The 17,607-nt window shown below is 47.5% G+C and overlaps 2 protein-coding genes across 8 annotated transcripts in view; one reads left to right on the top strand and one right to left on the bottom strand.

Moving 5' to 3' along the window:
- LOC106576154 (signal peptide, CUB and EGF-like domain-containing protein 1) overlaps positions 1 to 9,524 on the bottom strand; it is a 141,431-nt gene extending 131,907 nt beyond the window's left edge. For all 7 annotated transcript variants that reach the window (XM_014153088.2, XM_045699776.1, XM_014153094.2 and 4 more), the window contains exons 1-2: positions 9,346 to 9,524; positions 3,051 to 3,173 (exon numbers count right to left, since the gene is read on the bottom strand). In XM_014153088.2, coding sequence (XP_014008563.1) covers positions 3,051 to 3,173; positions 9,346 to 9,433 — 211 coding nt within the window. In that variant the 5' untranslated portion in view covers positions 9,434 to 9,524. The remainder of the gene's footprint in view (positions 1 to 3,050; positions 3,174 to 9,345) is intronic.
- A 707-nt stretch (positions 9,525 to 10,231) lies between these two features.
- Positions 10,232 to 16,074, top strand: LOC106576153 (sorting and assembly machinery component 50 homolog B). Its single transcript, XM_014153086.2, has 15 exons — positions 10,232 to 10,409; positions 10,748 to 10,861; positions 10,986 to 11,087; positions 11,215 to 11,302; positions 11,548 to 11,654; positions 11,948 to 12,078; positions 12,785 to 12,872; positions 13,001 to 13,129; positions 13,246 to 13,317; positions 13,411 to 13,497; positions 13,618 to 13,688; positions 13,870 to 13,937; positions 14,050 to 14,196; positions 14,365 to 14,506; positions 15,366 to 16,074. Exons 1-15 carry the CDS (start codon positions 10,389 to 10,391, stop codon positions 15,409 to 15,411), a joined length of 1,413 nt encoding a protein of 470 aa, XP_014008561.1. The 5' UTR covers positions 10,232 to 10,388; the 3' UTR covers positions 15,412 to 16,074.
- Positions 16,075 to 17,607: the final 1,533 nt, after the last annotated feature.

Raw genomic sequence — 17,607 nt, 5'->3', positions numbered from 1 at the left:
ACCTACTCTACCATAGAAAATAACAACTTACTATGGTCAGGACGTGACAAGTTGATGCAGTCTGAAACCACTATGTCCAGCATTGTGATATGAACTTATATGATGCATAACGGTTTTTGCTCTTTCACATTGTCTCATTCTTCGGTTGACAGCGCAGGGCCCAAAGTTCACATTTTTCCATAACGAGCCAGCAATATCAGCCCACGGAAAATCTACAGAGAGCTGCATTTATAAACGCAAGATCAGATTTCAGAGGCGAGAGAGCAGCATTTTGAGGAGTAGAGAAAAGAAAAGGGTCTTCCTCGAGAGAAGGACCATAATCTGATAGGAACAATTATGAATTAGAACCAAAAATGCTATTTTGTGGTTAATTACAGTTAACCTGCAATATTCTACATCATTCAATAAATGCCTTATAATAGGACATTAATGCTGATGTTTATAACACGTAATAAAGCATTAAGTGTTACCGTAAATTGTACTGGAATGTTGCGTTATCAGCTGCTAACTACAGGGTCCCTCACTGATAGTGTACCCTCCTAGTCTTCCATCCTGAGACATAGTCATTTCCTGGAAGTAGGGAGACGGCAGACAGAGAGAGAGAGAGACAGAGAGAGAGAGCAGCGCTCTGCTCGTCCTAATGACTCTGTCCTCTGCACCACCGGGGTAATGTAATGTCTACTGATGGGAAACATAGCCGGCCAATTACACAGCCCCTATCTAATCACAGAGGTCAGGGGTCAACTCACATCCACCATCCGTCTTCATTCCGTCACCCATTCACTGGACCATACGTCTTGCTCCCACCGATAGCGCCATTGCGCAAAATGGTACGCAGCATCATCTGGATATGTGTGCAACAAAAGTTCAACATTGACCTTCTGCTACCATTTCTGTCAAGCCGTCTACGCATACAGTTTGACGCATACGTTGGATAAATCCAACATATGCACCACCCAGAACGTACTGCAATTGCTTCTGCAACGCAATGCTGCAAGGTAAACGCAGCGTTCCATTGGAAACGTTTGTACTGTCGGTGTGACCGAGGCGTTAATTGTGCCGTATCAATCGTGGCTTCAGTATTGGACACAAGGACAGGACACATTGGATTTCAGATACTGAGGCATAGGCATAACTCATTCGTTTCTCCATCTGTACAACACACATGTAACACACACACACACACACACACAATTCAATCAACAACAGGGACAAATATATTCCCATCCAAATATGAAATACACCCCTCTTAAAATGTCAGTTAAACAAACATTCATAAGCACAATAAATCTGTACACACAGACAGACAAGACAGACAGAGACCAGACAGACAAGACACACTGAGACCAGACAGACAAGACAAACAAGACAAGACAGACAGAGACCAGACAGACAAGACTGACAGAGACAAGACAAACAAGACAAGACAGACACAAGACAGACAGACAGACAGACAGACAGACAGACAGACAGACAGACAGACAGACAGACAGACAGACAGACAGACAGACAGACAGACAGACAGACAGACAGACAGACAGACAGACAGACAGACAGACAGACAGACAGACAGGTGGGCCCTCTACTCAGACAGCTGTTTTACAGTAGGAGGAACATATCCCTAAAAAGACTCTCAACCTTTTGTAATTTCCTCTGTACGGACATCATTTAATATATTGTTCTGGGCAGCTCAATCTGTTCTAGGCTAAGGACCATTGTGTTTCTGACTGGAGATTATCCAATGTGTAGCAGCGCTGCCTGGTACAATATCATCTTTTAGTACAGGCGTTTCTAGCAATTCCAGAACGTCTCTCCACTGTCAAAGCTTAAGTCCAATGGCGGAGGATGGCCAATAGAAGTAGACTGGGGCAAACCAAATGGAGACAGAGCTATATCAAGTGGACCGGATTGCTGCTAATATGGATTACATGCAACTCAACAGAATCAGCAGACACAAAATGGTGGAAATAATAGTCAATCTCCCTTACACCCTCTCTCCAAGCCAGGTGTGTGATTATATAGTCCTATGTAGGAAGACCGACTCACACAGCCTGAGGCATTTGATAAGTGAGCTAATCAAACAATGACACAGGTTCATCTCATTGTGTTCTGCCCAGGTTGACCAAATGACAGGTACAGTCTCTGAATGGGCAATATCCAGGTGAGTTCCTCAGACATAATACCTGCTCACTCTGTGTGTGTGTGTGTGTGTGTGTGTGTGTGTGTGTGTGTGTGTGTGTGTGTGTGTGTGTGTGTGTGTGTGTGTGCGTGCGTGCGTGTGCGTGCGTGCGTGTGTTTCAGGCGGGGGAGACTGGTACACAGCTGAGCAAACAGCAGAAAGTGTTGGATATAACTCACTGACATACACACAAATACTTAAACAAACAGGAGACACTTTAAAAAGCCTGAACATAGAGACAGTGAAAACCCCTATAGAAAAGGGCCCGTCATCACCACAATCCTCTCTTGCTCTCCTATCCTGGCTAGCTCTAGCGGCCAATATGACTGATGTATCGTTTTGGGTCAACGTTACTTGCCGTGGTAGCCTATAAGCTGAACTGGCGTTTGCGTGTGTGCGTGCGTTGAAGTGTTTCGATTGCATTTGTACGGCTAGACCGGCTAGCGTTGGGAGGGAGTGTGTGCTGTGCGCTAAGCTAACTCTAGCTCCAGCTGTGGTGTGATTTCAGGCAGAAATGAGTGGAGGTGTGAACACACAGCCAGGTGCTGCCCCCTCGCACCCTCACACCTTCCCTCAGTCCACTTCCTCCCAGTTAATTAGGAGAGCTGGCGGGGGGGCTGGAGTCGGGAAGGGGGAGAGGAGGGGAGAGAAACGGGGGGTTCCTGTGAAACAGCTGTAAAACCTGCCATTACTGCTGGGCCTGTCAGAGAGCAATAGGAGGCGGGCGGAATGAAGTGTGGAGAGGACAGGGGTGTGGGGTGATTGAGGATGATGATTTAGATCGGAGTGGTGGGGGGGGGGGTGAATTAAGTAATGTAGAGGAGAGTAATATCACATTGAAGCCATTATAAGACAATGGAGTTAAACTCACCTTCGCACTGCTTGCCGTCTCCCTTGTATCCCGGCTTGCAGATGCAGTTGAAGGATTTGGGGGTATTCTGGCAGAGAGCATCAATGTGACAGTCATCCGTGCCTTCAGAGCACTCATCGGCATCTAGAGAAATGACACAAGGGACAACTGTAAACCACTGGTCTCCAAGGACTCATCAATAGGACTAAGTCTACAAAATAGCGATGATTTTGGTAAGAGGTGAATGGGTTTTGTACAACCTCAATCGAATGTTTTAATCCCGCTCTCTCAGGGAAAGCCCAGTCCGCTTGGCCAAATGCAGCTCCGTCCAGATATATACAGGCTGGAAATATTTACTTTATGATGGCAAACGTCCAAAATGTTAAACTCCTCATATAAGACAATAAACTGTCAGGGAGGGACATAGTGGATTATCACGTCTTCCGCCGAAGTTGGTGCCTCTCCTTGTTCGGGCGGTGTTTGGCGGTCGACGTCACCGGCTTTCTAGCCTCCACCAATCTACATTTCTTTTTCCATTTGTTTTGTCTGTAATGTACACACCTGGTTCCCATTTCGTTTTAATTATTTTCCTATTTAATCCTCTGGAGCCATCATGGTTTTGTGCGTGTTTATTGTTGTCAGTTGTCTTGTTTATGTGATTCTGGATTTTCGTTCTCCTTGTTGGAGGATTATTTTTGAGTAAAGTTACTATTATTACTCATCTCTGTGTCTTGCGCCTGACTCCACCTTACCCACATCACCTAGACTCTGACAGAAACACGCACCTTCAATGGAGTCAGCAGGTGCACACAGCCCTCCTCTACCTATGGAGGAGCACGTCCAGCAGCACGCGACTATGTTGCAAAGTCTCGGCACAGCCATGGATCGCGTGCTGCAAACCATGGAGCGATGGGAGAGAGGTGGTTTTCCAGCAACCCCATCATCATCACCCCAGCTCCCACAACAACCCACACCGCTGTCCACACCTCCTTCACCTGGATCCAGTGGGATTTGGCTCGCGCTCCCGAGGGTATACGATGGAACGGCTGCCGGGTGCCAGGGGTTCCTACTCCAGCTGGGGCTCTACCTGGCAACCGTTCACCCAGCTCCTTCGGGACGCGAGAGTGTGAACGCCCTCATCTCCTGTCTGACTGGGAGAGCACTAGAATGGGCCAACGCAGTCTGGGGAAGGGAAGGACCGACGTTGGACAATTATGAGGATTTTACCCGCCGCTTCTGGGCGGTTTTCGATCATCCACCTGAAGGGAGAGCGGCGGGGGAACGCTTGTATCATGTCAGACAGGGGATGAGGAGCGCACAAGACTTCGCTCTGGACTTCCGAACTCTGGCCGCCGGCGCGGGATGGAATGAGCGGGCCCTGATCGACCACTACAGGTGTAGTCTACGCGAGGACGTTCGTAGGGAGCTAGCCTGCAGGGACACCACCCTTACCTTTGACCAGCTGGTAGACCTATCCATCAGACTGGATAACCTGTTGGCCTCCCGCGGACGTCCGGATCAGGGTTCGTCAGTTCCATCTCCCAGCACCTCAGATCCGACGCCGATGGAGTTGAGGCAGCAGGCAGGGCACTGGAGGATCATCCCAGGTGAGTAGGCACCTGACTCACCCAGAGCTTCCTGTTTCGCACGTGTGTATGTGTAGAATTTCCTGAGTTTTCCCCGCATTCCCAGCATAAGGCGCTAGTAGATTCAGGTGCAGCTGGGAACTTTATTGATCGTTCATTTGCAATTAGATTAGGGATCCCTATTGTTCCTGTTGATGTGCCCTTCCCTGTACATGCCTTAGATAGTCGTCCTTTAGGGTCAGGACTGATCAGGGAGGTCACAGCTCCACTATGTATGATAACGCAGGGGGGTCATAAGGAGAGAATTAGTCTCTTTCTGATCGATTCACCTGCGTTTCCTGTGGTGTTGCGGCGTTCCTGGTGTATATAAATGACATTCTAATATACTCCGCTACACGCGCCGAGCATGTGTCCCTGGTGCGCAAGGTGCTTGGTCGACTGTTGGAGCATGACCTGTACGTTAAGGCTGAGAAAAGTCTGTTCTTCCAACAGTCCGTCTCCTTCCTAGGGTACCGCCTGTCCGTGACAGGGGTGGAGATGGAGAAGGACCGCATTTCAGCCGTGCGTAATTGGCAGACTCCAACCACGGTAAAGGAGGTGCAGCGGTTTTTAGGGTTTGCCAACTACTACCGGAGGTTTATCCGGGGCTTTGGTCAGGTAGCGGCTCCCATTACCTCTTTGCTAAAGGGGGGACCGGTGCGACTACAGTGGTCAGCTGTGTCGGACAGGGCTTTTGGTCACCTGAAGGCTCTGTTTACCTCGGCTCCCGTGCTGGCTCATCCTGATCCCTCTTTGGCATTTATAGTGGAGGTGGACGCGTCCGAGGCTGGGATAGGAGCTGTGCTGTCTCAGCGCTCGGGTACGCCACCAAAGCTCCGCCCCTGTGCTTTTTTTTCGAAGAAGCTCAGCCCAGCGGAGAGAAACTATGATGTGGGTGATCGGGAGCTGTTGGCTGTTGTCAGGGCTCTGAAGGCGTGGAGGCATTGGCTTGAGGGGGCTAAACACCCTTTCCTCATTTGGACTGACCACCGCAATCTGGAATACATCCGGGGGAGAGGAGACTGAACCCTCGTCAGGCAAGGTGGGCCATATTTTTCACCCTTTCCTACAGACCAGGTTCCCAGAACGCTAAGGCAGACGCACTGTTCCGGATGTATGACACAGAGGAGCGGTCCACGGATCCCACTCCCATACTTCCGGCTTCGTGCCTGGTGGCACCGGTGGTATGGGAGGTGGACGCGGACATCGAGCGGGCGTTACGTACAGAGCCCACTCCTAACCAGTGTCCAGTTGGGCGTCTGTACGTTCTGTCTGATGTTCGCGATCGTTTGATCTGTTGGGCTCACACGTCACCCTCTTCTGGTCATCCTGGCATCGGTTGGACAGTGCGCTGTCTTAGGAGGAAGTACTGGTGGCCCACATTAGCTAAGGACGTGAGGGTTTATGTTTCCTCCTGCTCGGTGTGCGCCCAGTGCAAGACACCTAGACACCTGCCCAGATGGAAATTACAACCCCTACCCGTTCCACAACGGCCGTGGTCACACCTATCGGTGGATTTCGTGACGGATCTTCCTCCGTCACAGGGAAACACCACGATCCTGGTTGTTGTGGAACGGTTTTCTAAGTCATGCCGTCTCCTTCCTTTGCCCGGTCTCCCTACGGCTCTACAGACTGCGGAGGCCCTGTTCACCCACGTCTTCCGGCACTACGGGGTGCCTGAGGATATAGTTTCTGATCGGGGTCCCCAGTTCACGTCTAGGGTCTGGAGGGCGTTTATGGAACGCCTGGGGGTCTCAGTCAGCCTTACCTCAGGTTTTCACCCCGAGAGTAACGGGCAGGTGGAGAGAGTGAACCAGGATGTGGGTAGGTTTCTGCGGTCCTATTGCCAGGACTGGCCGGGGGAGTGGGCGGCTTTCATCCCCTGGGCAGAGATGGCCCAAAACTCCCTCCGCCACTCCTCCACTAACCTATCTCCTTTTCAATGTGTTCTGGGTTATCAGCCGGTCCTGGCACCGTTCCATCAGAGCCAGATTGAAGCACCTGCGGTGGACGAATGGTTTCGGCGCTCGGAAGAAACATGGGATGCTGCCCATGTGCGCCTGCAACGGACCATCAAGCGGCAGAAGGCGTGCGCCGACCGCCACCGCACTGAGGATCGGGTCTGGCTCTCGACCCGAAACCTACCCCTTCGCCTGCCCTGCCGGAAGCTGGGTCCGCGGTTTGTGGGGCCATTTAAAGTCCTGAGGAGACTGAACGAGGTTTGTTACAGGTTACAGCTCCCCCCTGATTACCGTATTAACCCCTCGTTCCATGTGTCTCTCCTCAGGCCGGTGGTGGCTGGTCCGCTCCAGCAGTCTGAGGTGCGGGAGGTTCCTCCACCCCCTCTGGACAGTGCGAGCCATTATGGACTCAAGGCGTCGGGCGAGGGGCCTTCAGTACCTCGTGGAGTGGGAGGGGTACGGTCCGGAGGAGAGATGCTGGGTGCCGGAGGAGGACATCCTGGACCCTTCCTTACTGCAGGAATTTCACCGCCTCCGCCCGGATCGTCCTGCGCCTCGTCCTCCGGGTCGTTCCCGAGGCCGGTGTCGGCACGCTGCTGGAGCCGCGCGTCAAGGGGGGAGGCGGTGAAACTGTCACGACTTCCGCCGAAGTTGGTGCCTCTCCTTGTTCGGGCGGCGTTCGGTGGTCGACGTCACCGGCTTTCTATCCTCCACCAATCTACATTTCTTTTTCCATTTGTTTTGTCTGTATTGTACACACCTGGTTCCCATTTCGTTTTAATTATATCCCTATTTAACCCTCTGGAGCCATCATGGTTTTGTGCGTGTTTATTGTTGTCAGTTGTCTCGTTTATGTGATTCTGGATTTTCGTTCTCCTTGTTGGAGGATTATTTTTGAGTAAAGTTACTATTATTACTCATCTCTGTGTCCTGCGCCTGACTCCGCCTTACCCACATCACCTAGACTGTGACATGGATGGAGGGTGAGGTTTCTTAACTCTATAAAAAATACCGGTAACACTAAAGAGGACAAAACCAATAATAATTTATATTAATCAAATACCATTAGCAGATAGGTACACTGGTGTATCAGGTCTTAGTGTATGCCTCTGCAATACTGAGTGGCTATAGGGAACCCTATTGATCAAGTCATTGTTAGAGAGTCACATCTGGGGCTGAATCCAGGGGCCTCAAGCCAGCTAATTACAGCTCATTCACACAGACAGACAGCAAAAGAGAGAGAGAGCAAGAGAGAGAGAGCGAGGAAGACCAAAAGTGTAAGAGAGAAAGTTTAACCTATCCAAAATGCTGTTATTTTTCTCTCTCTAGTGATGTATCTTGAGCTGAGAAGCAGCTACCTTGTCTCCTGTCTTGCCCCTCATGAATAGCCCATGATGGGAGCTGTAAACCCAGCGTTTATTTCTCTGTGGGGTTAAGCCCTGCTGCCTGACCTCCGCCCAGCTCAACAAAATGCAATAAATAAACAACAAAATGTCATCACAATAAATATTTTTTATCAAGCGGATGACTCATTTATTTGCTCCCATGTGAGTGCCAGTAGAAAGGAAAAATAAAGTGATAGGAGTAGGCAGTGGAATATAGCCTGTAAAACCTGGACTTGATAGTTCAACTGCCAGGTCTCACTGAGTTGTTGACAGTGAATAAGGCAGGAAACTGTTATTGCAGGTTCACCATTGGACTATTATTATGAAATATCGTTGACTAATAGTTAAATAAAGCCCTCTCCCATGCTTCAGTGGCCGTCCCAATATTGACTTCTCGCCATTCCATAGTTGGAGGGAGACAATGCGCGCCACTATCCGCTGAAAGGTAGTCGATAAGCAGGTTGAGATGGACTCCTCCAGGGACCGTGAAGGCCACCTTCCCAGCCCACGTCCATATGGACACCTCGGGGCAGGCAACTGATCCGGAGAAGATGCTATGTGTCAGCTCATAGGAGGGATTCGTTCAAGCAGATGGGTGAAAAGATGCTTAGTCATACATTTATCTATTCACACATTAACCAGTCCAGGACCTACCTCACAGATTGATCTACGACTGGTAAAACATGCAGATAGATATCAGTCGATGGACCTAATTTCTTGTAGACTCTTGACACTTTTTTTTACATTCAGAAAGGGCAAATCAATAGGGCGAAACAAATACCCAACTTCAAATAGTGTTTAGAGTAATATTGTCAATGCAAACTGGACTAACACGGCGTATTTTATTGTCAGTCAAAAAGGAGTAAAAATGGTTGAGCTCTGCAAGGCCAAATGTAAACGTGTTTGCAGCCTGAGTTATTACGCGCGCATATCACGTCACCCATTCAAAGCCTGTTCTAATTCCCAGATTTGGCTTCAAATTGATATATTTCATTCATTGTTGTCGTGCAATATCGGTGTTCAGCTATTTCTCCTTTCCATACGGTTCAAATTTTGCAAACCCAAATGATCCATCCTCAACCAAGTGGTTCTCAAAGGAACATGTTATCTCAACTATCTCAACTGTTATCTCAGTCCACAAATACTCTCCAATTAAAATGAATATCATCTACGTTAGCCTAGGCATTAAAGACATCCACAACGTTTCACCTATTCTACGCTGCCATACGCTGGTTTAAACAGTGCAATAAAACATTAACAGGAAAAATAGACAGCACTAGCCTATCTTAAAAAATATGTGTCAAAATGATATAAGACAGAAAGGGGTAGAATGAGAGCTCCTTACCTGCGAGTCCAACATTCCCCATCACCTCACAAGTATTAATGAGGACGAAAAACAAACAAACGTCCCAGGAAAAACAAGCACTTCCCATGGTAAAAGGCGGTGATTGAATGCAGTTTTTTGGTTATGTGTTTCTTTGATAAGAGAACCGTTTTGGTACTGGCAGTGGCAGCAGAAGAGGACAGCGAGACCAGCGGAGCCGCTCTCTGATTGGCTTGCACGCATTTGAAGAGGGGATTGGAGGTGTAGAGGGGAGAGAGAGAGAGAGAGAGAGAGAGAGAGAGAGAGGGAGAGGAAGAGGAAAATGGGTTGCTTTGGTTCAATTGATTACTCACTGGCTGAGACCGCAGCCAACACAGAAAATCATCAAACTTGATCAATAAATGTTTTCAGATATTTCTCACTAGCGCGGGGCCAAATTGGCACCAGAGGTCTCAATTGCCTCTAATGGAACTCATGAATCATGATGATGTAGGCCTATAAATAAGGTTGTACACCTTGAAGTTACAATCGTGGTGAATAATATTGAGAAAAAAAGAGCTCAGGCATACCTATATTTTAATGTTTTTCAGATGAATTGTCCCGCAGGCGCTTATTTCAATAGGTTACATGCGTAGCCTAATGGGCAGTTCTGGGCACTTCTTAGCTGGTTGTGGTCTGTAGGCATATTCTTGCCGTTCTTTACAATGCAATGGAAATACTTTGAAATAAACGAAGTCATAAGAAGCATACTCCTGAAGGGACCAACATTATCTCTAAATATAATGCACAGACCAGCCACGGTAGAAGCAGGAACTTTACAGGGCTGAAGTTTAGAGTGTAGAGATACTGTCCTCTGCTGGTGTCGAGACATATTACACGGTGCGCTGTTTGACCAATCACCGTGCGCAGAGCAGGCCTCGCAAAGTGTCATGGCGTCTCCCATGAAGGGAGCTTGGACCTGGGAAATCTAGCCATTGGTACTAGTGTCTTTTTCCTCTAAATAGGCCTGTTAAAAAACATTTGCTTATCAAAAGGGATATTTTTTTCAAGACAAAGACGTCAGTATGGGGACTGTCCACGCAAGGGTAAATCTTCATTTCTTACAACCACGGGACGTGGGGAGGAAATTCTGCATGACCTCCCCGTTCTGTGTCTATTGTATTGTGGTGTACTATGGACGAACGCAAAGGCCGTGGACTAGATACAGAAATTACATTCATGGCAAAGAGTTGTATGACATGAGGCAAATAGTTATTTTACTATATTTTATGTAATGTAAATGTAATGTTATGCAATATGGATTGTGTCTGGTCTGTCAGCGTGTTAGAAAATGTGCCACCTTGACAGAATGAAGCAGGCTAGATAGCTATCAAAGCATGGTCATATCTTCAGATAATGTTTCCTCTTTCTCGACACTGTTCAGAGTATGGACCCTCTCCCGATGCACGGGCGTGACATGGGCGTTCATCCCGACGACATGATTGAGGTGCAGGAGGCAGAACAAGAGACTAAACAGGAGGTCCTGGAAAACAAAGACGTAAGCTTCTCTTATCCAAGTTACCATTACTCAAATTACAAGTTGTTCGCCATCTCCTTAGCAAAGGGAGCTGAGTAAATCATTGACCACCTAGTTGGAATGAGAGTCTGTCCCTTCATTGCAGGTTGTTGTCCAACATGTCAACATTGAGGGCTTGGGAAGAACCAAAGAGGATCTGCTGGGCTATGAAATCTCAGAGGTCTTCCATGCCAAAAACCTTATTGATGTAAGTATGAGCACTCTGGACTCCACATCATAAACATGCACACACAACCTACACACACATTTGGGAAATGTTCCCTTGTTTACGGTGAAACATCTGTGCTAAAAGCTGCTTGTTGGCTCTTTGACAGGTCATGAAGAAGTCTCATATTGCCAGACAGAAACTGCTGCGTCTGGGCATTTTCAAAGAGGTGGAGGTTGTCATAGATACATCAGATGGTACAGTGTGCACCCATAAACAGCTGTGTGTGTGTGTGTGTGTGTGTGTGTGTGTGTGTGTGTGTGTGTGTGTGTGTGTGTGTGTGTGTGTGTGTGTGTGTGTGTGTGTGTGTGTGTGTGTGTCTGAAACAATATCACAACCCATCTCAATCATGAGATGTTGCCAATATGAAAGGATAACTAGTAAAAAGATATTTGCGTCACTGGAGAGGATTCCTCTGTCTGTTTTGGTCTGCCCCTCCCAGGTGCGGATGCGTTGCCCAATGGTCTGGACGTGACGTTCGAGGTGACAGAGATGAAGAGGCTGACAGGCAGCTACAACACCATGGTCGGCAACAACGAGGGCAGCATGGTGAGAGAATACACACACAACCACTCTCTCACACACACACATACTTACAGGAGTGCTATAACAAAGCATCGCACAATTGTTGTTCATTGAAACCGCTGTGACAATGACCCAGGGCTGACATTCCTAAATGTGATATAGAGGTGAGTTCCAGACAGACGGGTTAAGCAGCTTCCCAGCCTCATTTTCACTGCAAACACTTCCAAGTAGGTGCATAGTGTGGGAATGTACATTCACAGACAGGTAGAACAGGTGTGTGACCCTGACCTGGGAGTAACGTTGTCTCTGTCTTCCAGGTGTTGGGTGTGAAGCTTCCTAATGTGTTTGGCCGTGCTGAGAAGTTAACCTTCCAGTTTTCCTACGGGACCAAGGAGACTTCCTACGGCCTGTCCTTCTTCAAGCCCCAGCCAGGCAACTTCGAACGCAAGTACGAACAGCGAACACCTCTGTCCTTGCTCTCTGTGTCGATAGGACATTGAAATAGCACTTGCAGGCCTCCCGAGTGGCGCAGCGGTCTATGGCATTGCATCGCAGTGTTGTAGCGTCACTACAGCCTGGTGTTTGATCCCAGGCTGTGTCACAACCGGCCGTGACCTGGAGTCCCATAGGGCGGCGCACATTTGGCCCAGCGTCGTCCGGGTTAGGGGAGGGTTTCGCCAGTGGGGCTTTACTTGGCTCATCCCGCTCTAGCGACTCCTTGTGGCGTGCCGGGCGCCTGCAGGCTGACCGGTCGTCAGTTGAACGGTGTTTCTTCCGTCACATTGGTGCAGCTGGCTTCCGGGTTAAGCGAGCGAGTGTTAAGAAGCATGGCTTGGCGGGTCATGTTTCGGAAGACGCGTGAGTCGACCTTCACCTCTCCCGAGTCCGTTTGGGGAGTTGCAGCGATGAGACAAGATCGTAATCACGAAATTGGGGAGAAAAAGGCGGTAAAAATTACAACAAAAAAAGAAATAGCACTTGCGGTGTAATGGCTGCCATTTTGTTTCAAGTTGTGATTGTTTCCATCATTGGTCATATTGACAGTATGTTATGTTGCCGTGGTGATGTATTTATAACCTTTATGTAGAACATAGTTCAGTAATGAGACGAGCACTGTATGGATCACGGCCCTTACAGGTGTTGTCTTGTTGCAGCCTCACTCTAAACCTGTACAAAGTCACAGGCCAGTTTCCATGGAGCTCCCTCAAAGAGACAGACAGAGGAGTTTCCACTGAGCTCAACGTAAGAGGAGTCCTACTGTGTGTGTTTGTGTGTCACATTTTTTTTTTTTTTCATTTTATCTGCCTTGAATTTCCACAGGGATAACTTCCTCACTCTCCCTCTTCTCTCTTTCTGTCTCTCTCCTATAGTTTCCTCTGTGGAGGACCAACCACACTCTGAAGTGGGAGGGTGTGTGGAGGGAGCTGGGCTGCCTGGCACGCAGTGCCTCCTTTGCCGTGCGAGAGGAGAGCGGACACACCCTCAAGTCTGCCCTCTCGGTACAAAGCCCTTTTGTCTCTCAGTTCCCTTTATCTAATAATCTTAACCCTTAATGATCTTAACTTTCAAAATAGCAAGAATCTGAGTCAATCCACTGACCGTTGTTGTCTTGCAGCACACCATGTCCATTGACACCAGGAACTCTGCCATCTTCCCCAAGAAAGGTGCCTTATTGAGGATCAACCAGGTATGTTTGTGTGTGTGACTTCCTCTGCATAATACACCACTGTAGATCTATATGAAGTGGCCATACTGATGTGTGTTGTCTTGCCCTCTGTAGGAGCTGGCTGGCTATACAGGCGGAGACGCCAGCTTCCTGAAGGAGGACTTTGAGCTGCAGGTCAACAGACGGCTGGTCTGGGACTCGGTAAGGGAAGACTACTCAGTCCCTAACCTGGGGGGAAATACCCAGGACAAATAGGAAGTGAATTATGGGTACCTGAGTGTTCAACGTGTCATATAACATGGCCCTGGTGGTCTCTTTCAGGTCCTCTCCGCCTCCCTCTGGGGTGGGTGTCTCCTCCCCATCGGAGGCAGACCGTCCTCCATCGCTGACAGGTAGGACCACTCCCAACAGATTCATGTCACATGGATTTGATAGAAATCGCTAGGTGGCGCCATTGAGTTAACTCATTCTGTGAAGTATTTATCCTGTTTAGGGAATGTTGTGAGGACCTGTGGTCTGCGAGTGACATTTGGCCGTTATTATATGTCATTGATATATTTCTGTATTGTCCAGGTTCTATCTGGGCGGTCCCACCAGTGTGCGAGGATTTGGAATGTACAGTATCGGCCCACAGAGCGAGGGTGAGGTCACGTGCTCTCTGTTTATTTGAACGGGCATGTGTGGTGCACAGGGTTGGGCCAGTTGCCCGGAGTCATGGTGATGAAACGTAAGGGTTTACCTGTGTTGCTGCAGGTGACTACCTGGGGGGAGAGGCATACTGGGCAGGCGGGCTCCACCTCTACACTCCTCTGCCCTTCCGTCCGGGCCGGGGCGGCTTCGGAGACCTCTTCAGGACACACTTCTTCCTCAATGCTGGGAACCTGTGCAACCTCAACTACGGTGGGAACCTTGAAATCCATATTAGTCCATGTTCTGTTTTTCATTGCCCCTATTAACTAATGATGAGTTGCATATGGTACATACTGCAAATAAATGTTAAATTGTCTGTTTGTGCATCTATGTGTGCATTCTGCCTCTTCTTACGTGTAAGCGGTTTCCTATCTCCAGGAGAGGGTCCAAGAGCACACCTACAAAAGCTGGCGGAGTGTATCCGCTGGTCGTATGGAGCAGGCATCGTGTTGCGTCTCGCGAACATCGCCAGGCTGGAGCTCAACTACTGCATTCCCATGGGGGTTCAGAGTGGAGACAGGTACAACACACACACATTTGGAGGAGCAGGTCAGACTCCAGTAGGCTGGGGCTTTATATAGCGCTCTAGAAAAAAAAGAGCGTAAGAGCAGACTCGCATATACACTCAGAGATGCAGTGGTGTAAAGTACTTACATTAAAATACTTGAAAGTACTGCTTAAGTAGTTTTTTGGGGTATCTGTACTTTACTATTTTATATTTTTGACAACATTTACTTCACTACATTCCTAAAGAAAATTATATACTTTTTACTCCATAGATTTTCCCTGACACCCAAAAGTACTTGTTGCATTTTGAATGCTTAGCAGAACAGGAAAATGGTCCAATTCACACACTCGAGAACATCGCTGTTCATCCCTACTGCCTCTTATCTGGCGGACTCACTAATCACAGATGCTTCATTTGTAAATTATGTTGTAGTGTGCCCCTGGCTATCCGTAAATAAAAAAGCATGAAAATTGTACTATCTGGTTTGTTTAATATAAGGAATTTTAAATGATTTGTACTTGTACATTTATTTTGATACTTAAGTATATTTAAAACCAAATACTTTTTGGCTTTTACTCAAGTAGTATTTTATTGGGTGACTCTCTTTTACTTGAGTAATTTTATATTAAGGTATCTTTACTTTTACTCAAGTATGACAATTGGGTACTTTTTCCACCACTGCAGAGATGATAGAACAAGAGATGAGAGAGGAGAGGTGTTATTGCTACAATGCTATACAGCTCATATATGCTGTAAATTAACAGCCACACAAGCCATAACACCTAGGTATACACATATACCAGGTGCGGCACACATAGGTCTCTCAACTTTTCTTTGGCTCATCTTCCCTCTTTTTCCTTCCCTGCCTCAGGATATGCGACGGCGTCCAGTTTGGAGCAGGAATCCGCTTCCTGTGATGTCATCACCCTGCCGCCCAGGTCCAACAGCAGAGTGCACGATGGGAAAGGGAAAAGAGCATTGCCACTTGTTATCCATTGACTGTAACACTAGCTGTGGGAGCCTACCAGAATGCACGGTTCTGGAGGAGTGCCCCGCCGCCCTTTTTGATATTAACAAATGATATCACCCACTATGTTTGCTGTGTTACTTTTCCACCAACCAAATCCGTTTCTGGCCAGACAATGAGATTTGGGTTTATCTCCCCTGCATTCCAAGACTGCTGCCTGCCCTATCCACAGGGAAGTGACTATTGGTTTTGGTTCTAGATTAATTTTACCCTATTAGAACTCTTGCCAACTGATTTGTCAATAGAATCCTGTACATGCCAAGATGTTGAGGCAAAAGAAGGGATCAAATTTAATGGGGGAACATATAACCAGCACTTTGTTTTGATGACAGAACTCACTTAGCCCATGGAAGGAAATTGATAACTCCTCATGTCAAAACGGTCGGTTCTGCTGTTTGACGTGGAGAACTGAGAGTTGACTCCCCCTCTCCACAGCAGCCCCTGTGAATCTGAGGTGGGAACCCCAAGTGTGACCCACAACCACTGCTCTTATTGTTAGTCCTCTTTTTAATGTTGTCTAAGTTACACAATAAATCACATTTGTTCCCCTTAATCTTTTTTGGTGGTTTCTCATAGACAGACACACATTTGCAATACTTTATTCAGATCCAAAGTTTACCTGAAACACCCTCAGACCTGCATTAACGACAGCAGTTACAACACACACAGGTGTGTCACGTACAGGAGTGGGGCTAAGTCTCACTGTAGCCAGTTTTATCAGCCTGCAGTTATTAATAGTCACACTATTGGTATATAATAAGTTAACTCCTTATATATTCAATGGCTTTGGAGTGCACCAACTGTCTACACCTAGCTGCAGCATGCAGATATCCAAAGCATGTGCAATTGCAACTAGTGAACTTCACTGCATCGTCAACATTTGACTTACATTGTAATTATAACGTATCAACTATAATCTCATGGTAATCCATCTAGTTTTTACCGACAATTCAACTGCTCATTGAAGTCCTATTGAGAAACGACACATTGAAGAGCCATAAGTCCATCTAAGAGCGCTGAACAGCTGTTGACCCAGCAAGGCCTGTATCCACAAAGTGTCTCAGAGCAGGAGTGCTGTTCTAGGATCAGTTTTGCCTTTTAGACCATAATGAATAATATTATATGGACAGATCCTAAATAAGCACTCCTACTCAGACACTTTGTGGATACAAGCCCAGCACCTACTCTGAGAGGCTTTGTGGATACGGGCCCTGGTGTGCTACACAGACAGCCTAGTACAGTACCCATGTACTGACATCAACCTCTCTACTGTACCACTTGTGTGAATCTGCCAGCCAAACAACCTGACTCAGCATCTCTGTCTCTCTCTCTACTGAACTGTGTTGAACCGTGTTCATCCATTCTCTCTCAGAGAAAGCCTGGTGGTTTAGTTTTCATTTGGAGGGGATTTTGTCCCTATGAAGCGTCAGCAGACCAGTATCAAACGCATGTGAACACTGTGCTGTGGGGCTTGTAGCCTTGTAAACAGCAGTTGGCAACCCTCCAGACCCTCTCCAGTGACGTGGAGTTGTGACACTGATCCCAGCAATATGGCTCCCTCACAGCACACACACACCCTGTATAATAGACCCTTCAAAGCTCACCTCTATATTTTATTTGCATCTGTGTGTGTTTTCTTCCCTCCTCCGCCTCCTTCCTTCGCCAGCCTGACATGGATCCCTTCAGCCCTCAGCGGGGGGGGTCTTCCAATTCTACATTTAGTAAATAGTAGGGGAGACTGACTCACTGATCTGTGCCTACAATGTAGCCTCGTGTCAACGTTTAAAATGTAATGATGGAAATATATTGTCGCATGCATTGTTTAATTTGTCCTTCCAAACACTGTTCTTTTGTGACAGCTTAATTTATTTTTTTTAAATCCCCACTGACACATTGCTCTTTATCATGTGGAGCATGGGTGATACAGAGGAGTTTCTTATGTTTCCCTCATGACATTTTAAACTTTGACACGAGGATACATTGTAGGCAAACAAGACAACATATTACATTTAGGTACTAAGATTATTTCCAAAAATGGTAACAGGCAACACTGTTGTCATGACTATGACATGGATACAAATCAGTA

The sequence above is a fragment of the Salmo salar genome, chromosome ssa17 (assembly GCF_905237065.1).
Source record: "Salmo salar chromosome ssa17, Ssal_v3.1, whole genome shotgun sequence".
In the NCBI taxonomy this organism is placed as follows: Eukaryota; Metazoa; Chordata; class Actinopteri; order Salmoniformes; family Salmonidae; genus Salmo; species Salmo salar.
The sequence above is the reverse complement of the archived record's forward strand: the minus strand, read 5'-3'. Positions and strand labels throughout refer to the sequence as shown.

Excerpts from the sequence above, each read along its gene's own strand:
- LOC106576153 (XM_014153086.2), top strand. The coding sequence starts at position 10,389 with ATGGGGACTGTCCACGCAAGG. Across the intron at positions 13,498-13,617 it reads GACGGCTGGTCTGGGACTCG|GTCCTCTCCGCCTCCCTCTG; the intron begins GTAAGGGAAGAC and ends GGTCTCTTTCAG. Across the intron at positions 14,197-14,364 it reads CCTGTGCAACCTCAACTACG|GAGAGGGTCCAAGAGCACAC; the intron begins GTGGGAACCTTG and ends TCCTATCTCCAG.